The sequence below is a fragment of the Triticum aestivum genome, chromosome 7D (assembly GCF_018294505.1).
Source record: "Triticum aestivum cultivar Chinese Spring chromosome 7D, IWGSC CS RefSeq v2.1, whole genome shotgun sequence".
Classification (NCBI taxonomy): Eukaryota; Viridiplantae; Streptophyta; class Magnoliopsida; order Poales; family Poaceae; genus Triticum; species Triticum aestivum.
In genome coordinates this window covers 463,253,594-463,260,416 of record NC_057814.1, presented here as the reverse complement: position 1 = coordinate 463,260,416, position 6,823 = coordinate 463,253,594, and the positions used below count along the sequence as shown (strand labels likewise).

General features: G+C 45.5%; 1 protein-coding gene across 2 annotated transcripts; it reads left to right on the top strand.

Annotated features, from left to right (window-relative positions):
• Positions 1-2,793: 2,793 nt before the first annotated feature.
• On the top strand, positions 2,794-6,557 carry LOC123164815 (probable LRR receptor-like serine/threonine-protein kinase At3g47570). Of its 2 annotated transcripts, XM_044582406.1 has the most exons (3): positions 2,794-3,850; positions 3,935-5,839; positions 5,921-6,557. In XM_044582406.1, the coding sequence occupies exons 1-3, from the start codon at positions 2,830-2,832 to the stop codon at positions 6,286-6,288; spliced, it is 3,294 nt and encodes a 1,097-aa protein (XP_044438341.1). In that variant the 5' UTR covers positions 2,794-2,829; the 3' UTR covers positions 6,289-6,557. The 2 variants fall into 2 exon arrangements, with proteins under 2 accessions (XP_044438341.1, XP_044438340.1); XM_044582405.1 differs by having other exon boundaries at positions 2,794-5,839.
• The last annotated feature ends 266 nt before the right edge of the window (positions 6,558-6,823 follow it).

The window sequence follows — 6,823 nt, the reverse complement described above, 5'->3', positions numbered from 1 at the left end:
GGCGCGCCCAGGGGGTAGGGCGCGCCCCCACCCTTGTGGCTAGGGTGTGGGCCCCCTCTGGTTGATTCTTTCTCCAGTATTTTTTATATATTCCAAAACGTGCCTCCATGAAGTTTCAGGACTTTTGGAGTTGTGCAGAATAGGTCTCTAATATTTGCTCCTTCTCCAGCCCAGAATTCCAGCTGCCGGCATTCTCCCTCTTCATGTAAACCTTGTAAAATAAGAGACAATAGGCATAAGTATTGTGACATAATGTGTAATAAACAGCCCATAATGCAATAAATATCGATATAAAAGCATGATGCAAAATGGACGTATCACGCACAAGCGAGGAGGCCGTGGCCGCCATGGCGGCGGCGAACCCGAACTTTGTTGCGGAGGAGCGCGCGCTCTACGAGGCCACACGCTCTACTCACAAAGAAGTTCTGGTGCAACGAGATGCGAACGCAGCCGCCAGCTGCGTGTCCTACGCGACACCGTCCAACTTTCGAGGGGCGCATGTGGCAGGTGGACAGTGACGGACCGTCCACGTTCATCATCGACCTCACGTCCACCGGCGCTGGCGACACACAGGTCATGGACTCCTCCGAGGATGAGTAGAGCATGAGAGGCGGTGAGGCATTGTATCCCAAGTGGGACGATCCGTCTCCCATGTTCTATTCTCCCTCGCTGGAGACCGCACCTCCACTTCACGGATCTTGAACCCGCCGCCGTTCATGGAGACGACAGATGGAGGACGTGGTCGCCGATGTGGAATACAAAACCAGTGGACGAAGGTCGCCGCCGTAGGATAGGTTTAGGGTCGGGTTTTTTGTTCGAAATGTTCGAAATGTAATGAAAATCCGTCGTGTTTGCATGAATCTCATCCAGTTTATATGAAAATCCCCCTTGTTTGCATAAATCTTGTCCGGTTTATATGAAAATCCACCTTGTTTGCATGAATTTCATCCGGTTAGTTGAAAAGGTGTGTGAAATGTATGCGGGCAGTGTAAGATGATTGCCTCCTGCATCCGTGTCCACGGGCTGCCCCCCCTCCCCCCGCGCGCGCGTTGTCTGCGGACGGACACCCGAGCAAATTTGCGGGTCAACGTTGAGATGCCCCAAGATAGGTACTCCAACAACGACGGGTCTAGCAACGGTTGGATCCAATCATAAGGCCAGATCATAAAAGTTTTCACCCCTTTGAAGAGAAGTCTCAATAATATCATGAGTTTTCACCCCTCGAAGAGAAGTCTCGGTAAACTGCATGCAATGTCTTCAACAAGGAATGAAGCGTAAACAACGCCATTGTTAAGATCGGTCCGTGAAGATTGGACGTAGGGTTTTCACAACTAATCCCTTTGTTTTTAAATTATTATAAGGTGTTTTAGATATTACAAGATGGACTATGTGCGAATTAAAATAAGTGAATATACACATTAAAACGTGTCTAGATGCATATGAATCTGTGAAAATAGAGAAAAGCTAAAAACATCTTATATTTAGAAACGAAGGAGTAAAACCTAAACTGATTGAACTATTGGACCACCTAGTCGACGACTCGTCACCCTGTGCTGCCGCTACAGGTCGACAAGCAAGTTAAGTCTGTTGTGAACGTGTTGACGGACTTTCTGGTCACTGCATGCAAGATAGGACCTGGGGTTATTGCTTGTACTATTGGAACATTGCTACTGGACCGACTTGCTTGTCGGATGTGTTGACGGACTTTCTGGTCGTCGATCCAACACTTTGCTTGTCTGACACTGCGCGCATCCTGACAAGGAAAATTTGATCTCCTCCCATGCGAAGTAGAAACTGGAGGATGTTGAGAGGTTGCTGAGCAATCGCTCAACCCATTTTTTTGACGAAAAACAGTATTGTGCTGATTTCATTCATTAGGATAGAATGAGTCACCCTAAGAGATACAGTTTAAGGTTCAGAGAACGGCTGACAGCCAGAAAGGAAAAGGAAAAGCTATACAAATGTTACACATGGAAGGTGGAAAGAATGATATCCCGCGCCAGTCCATTGAGCTCCTCTGAATCTAGTGATTCTCCAAGAATTTAGCTCGTTCAATGATGCTCTCAGCGACCTTCAGGAAATGGGGTGCCTTGTTATTGAATATACAGTTGTTTCTTTCATTCCAAACATGCCAGAAAACCGCCAACCCATCATTCGTCTTCTTTTCACAGCAACCCGTTGCTTCTATTGGAGAATGACGGATGTGTCATGGGCTGAAAAGGAAAAAGGCGCCCTCGTACCTGATAATTTAAGTGTGCTTTCAGCTTCTGTCATATTTAAAGCCTGCTTTGTTTCCCCTGTGTTTAGTGTTTTGACGATAGCCAGCTGAGTTGTAACGTGTAGACAACACATGATGTGAACATATTTCGCTTCATCTCAATATAGATGGAATAAAGCGAGTGCCAGTTGATCTGGAACCATTGTGTTGTCTAACGCTATCCGCGCCTGATCTCAAACCAGCCTCTGCATCGTCGGCAAACGAGCCCGGCGTCAGGCCATCTTTTCATTTCACCGCCGTGGGCTTAGGGAGTTTTTGAACATTGGAGGAGGGATATTTGGCCAGCCAAACTGTGCCCGCATAGTCTCGCCACAGACGTAGCAGCAGTGGATCACTGTGCAGTCCGCGGTCATATGGTCATTGGTACTGCACTTCCAGCACCATGATTTGGTCTTCTTTCCTTAGAAACAATATATCGGGGACCATGAAACCGACGGGTCCATGCAACTTGCCTCCCTGCAAAAGAAGGAAAGAAAAGGAAAGAATCATTATATAAGCACACCAAGCTTCTAGCTAGTCTGAAAACCAGCCTCTGTATACGTCGCCTAAACATGTCGACCATGATAGTCATGCAGTTTTTCGTGTTTGCCTTACTCTGTCTCCCGTGTTGGGCCAATGTCGTGCATCTACCCACCTTGTCAACTGCTCAAACTGCCACAACAAGCAGCGCCACTGACCACCAAGCGCTCATGTCATTGAGGTCTCTGTTTAAAGGAGATCCATTCCAAGCACTGACTTCATGGGGAAACCAGTCGATCCCGATGTGCCAATGGCGCGGAGTGGCCTGTGGCACGCGTGGCCACCGCCGCGGCCGTGTCGTCGCACTGGATCTTCGTGGACTCAACCTTGTTGGCACCATTGCCTCTTCCATAGGTAATCTAACTTACCTCAGGCATTTTGGCCTCCAAGAGAACCACTTTTACGGTGCCATACCATCAGAGGTTGGACATCTCGTACAACTTGAGTATCTGAACCTCAGCAGGAACTCCATCGGCGGCGACATCCCGCCTACACTGGCCACTTGTGTTCAGCTTCAAGTCATTGATCTGAGGCACAACATGCATGAAGGTTCGGTGTCCCAGGAGTTGGCATCCCTGCATAATCTTGAGGTACTGGCTCTTGGGTACAACAACCTTACAGGAAGTATCCCTGTGGAGATTGGAAACCTGAAAGCTCTGACCAGTCTTCTTCTGAACTCAAACATGCTAGTAGGAGAAATCCCAACACAAATAGGAAAGCTTAGAAACTTGACCGATTTAGATCTTTACTTCAATGGTTTGTCAGGTTCTATTCCTGCCTCTCTTGGAGGCCTCCAGAAATTACAAATTTTGTATCTATCAGAAAACAAGCTCTCAGGGCCGATTCCACCTTCCCTAGGAAACCTCTCATCTCTAAATGTTCTAGCTTTCGAAGAAAATGGCCTAACTGGTAGCATCCCTGAATCGTTAGGAAATATGAATCTCCTCAACGCCCTTTGTCTCACACTTAATAGCCTTACAGGCTCAATCCCTCCCACTCTTGGAAAACTCAGTTCGCTCGTTGGGTTGTATCTGACTGGGAATCAACTCGAGGGTACTATACCACCTTCTCTCTACAATCTTTCATCCCTCCAAGTTTTAAGCGTGCAAATTAACAACCTCAGTGGATCTATTTCAGATGACCTGGGTAATAAGTTTCCACAACTTCAGCTACTTGGCATGAGCAGTAATCAATTTCATGAGTCCATCCCAGAGTCTTTGTGCAATGCTTCAATGCTTGAAATGGTTCAATTGGGTGCCAACTTTCTTACCGGAGTAATACCAAAATGTCTTGGAGCTACCATGAAGAGCTTATCGTTACTGCATCTCTCATTTGGTCAACTAGAGGCAAGGAATGATGCGGATTGGGACTTCATTTCTAGCTTGACAAACTGTAGTATGCTGAAGAAGCTGAGTCTAGGCAATAACAAACTAGAAGGGGTGCTGCCCTATTCGATAGCAAATCTTTCCACAAATTTAAGATTTTTCAGCGTGTCGGACAACATGCTACGGGGAAATATACCTGAAGGAATTGGAAACCTTGTCAACTTGCAAGGGTTGCAGATGAATGGTAATTTCCTAAATGGAAAAATTCCTGAATCAATTGGCAACCTTGGGATCCTGGTTGAACTATACTTGTACAACAACAGCTTATCTGGACCAATTCCACCAGTATTTGGAAATCTCACATCACTAAATAGACTCGTCCTCACCCAAAATGTGCTTACTGGCTCCATACCATCCAGCCTTGGAAGTTGTCCTTTTGAGACACTAAGCCTACAATTCAATCAGCTTGTTGGTCCTATACCAAAAGAGATTTTCCTCATATCGACACTGTCTGTTTCCATGGAGCTCCAAGGCAATAAGTTAACTGGGACAATTCCTTCAGAAGTTAGTAATGTAGTGCATCTTGGATCTCTGGATGTGTCTGACAACAGGATAACTGGCTTAGTTCCTGCCTCTCTAGCTCAGTGTGGAAGTTTGCAGTATCTCAGTATGGAAGGAAACCTACTTCAGGGCACAATTCCAGCATCAATATCACAGATGAAAGGCCTTCTAGTTCTTGATGTTTCAAGAAACAACTTGTCCGGGGACATCCCAATCTTCCTTGGGGACATGCAGGGGCTCGCTACCCTGAATATATCATTCAACAATTTTGAGGGTGAAGTTCCAAAACGTGGATTATTTCTGAATGCAAGTGCAGCTCTGATCGAAGGGAACTATGGCTTATGTGGAGGTATCCCCCAATTTAACTTGCATCCCTGCTTAAACCATACATCCAAGAAGTGGTCACACAAAATTGTCGTGTTTATCTCAGTAGGCAGCGCAGTTCTTTGCATCATCTTAGTACTATTTGCAATATTTGCACGCCAGAAATTGAGAAGCAAGTTTACTAAGACAGGACGGGTTCCATCACTCCATAGTGGACAACATATGAGAGTTACCTATGCTGAATTAGTGAGAGCAACAAGTGGTTTTGCTTCTGAGAACCTCTTAGGCGCAGGAAGCTTTGGGTCCGTGTACAAAGGAACAATGATGGATGGACATCAGGAAGTGGTTGTCGCTGTGAAGGTGCTCAACCTCGAGCAGCGAGGGGCATCTCAAAGCTTTGTTGCAGAATGTGAGACTTTAAGATGCATTAGACATCGAAACCTTGTGAAGATATTGACCGTTTGTTCAAGTATTGATTTCAGAGGTCTAGACTTCAAAGCTCTAGTATTTGAGTTCATGCCGAATGGAAATCTTGATCAATGGCTACACGGCCGTCTCCTGGAAGATGGGGGCCATGGGGTGCTCAGTCTTACCCAAAGGATAGACATTGCCATTGATGTAGCTTCAGCACTCGAATACCTTCACCACAATAAGCCAGTACCAATAGTTCATTGTGATCTTAAGCTAAGCAATATTCTCCTCGATAATGACAAGGTTGCCCATGTCAGTGACTTTGGACTTGCAAGGTTCTTGCACCAGGATGATACTAGCCTCCCAGAGATATCAAGTGGTTGGGCTACAAGAAGGGGAACAATTGGATATGCTGCTCCAGGTTTGCCATTAATCACCGATGTTCATCTTTGTTGTACCAATTTCTCATTCGAAACTAATTTCACATACATTTCTTTCCCAGAGTACGGTCAAGGAAATGAAGTCTCGGTCTATGGTGATACCTATAGCTTCGGAATACTGTTGTTAGAGTTGTTCACTGGTAAAAGGCCAACTGATGGTGAGTTTCTGCAAGATCTAAACCTACATAGTTACGTCGACATAGCACTGAGAGACCAAGCCAGCAACCTGGTCGATCTGTGTTTATTATCTTCACTGGAGGAAGGGACAACCATGAGAGCTGCATGCATCACTTCAGTTCTGCACATTGGGATATTATGCTCGAAGGAACTGCCAACTGATCGCATGCAGATTGGGCATGCTATGAGAGAGCTACTGGCGATCAGAGACAAGTATCGCACACACCTATTGAGTGAAGGTGGGTCCATTTAAATGCTTGATGGCCTCGCTTCATTGTGATCAGTATTCATCATAATACCAAAACAGGAGGTGATGCAAGCTTTGTTGCTGCAATTCACTAGACAACTAATATGCATGTCTTTCGAATGGAATTTCAACATTATATGGAAATGGTTTGTGAACAATGGAAGCTGCACAATGCAATGTATCTTAGCCATAGGTTCACCAAAATTCTAGTTGGAACTTATAGTGTAACTGGGATCTTCCTGGTGTTAATGTATTCTCTTTATTGAGAAAACCACATGTTTTTTTCTACGTTCCTATCTTGAGGCAAATTATGTAACTACAAGCGGTAGCAGGGCCTCGGTAGCAGAGAGCGAGGTGAGCTCATGCCCCGGTGATGGTGTCGCGAGATACCCGTAACTATAACATGGACATCATGCAACTACATAAAATTGCCATGTTGATAATTGTAACTTTGATTGCGGGTAACTCCACTGGTGCTATGATGGTAATTGTAGTATGAACAATTGGGTAACTATATAAGTGCCATGGTAGCAACTATAAC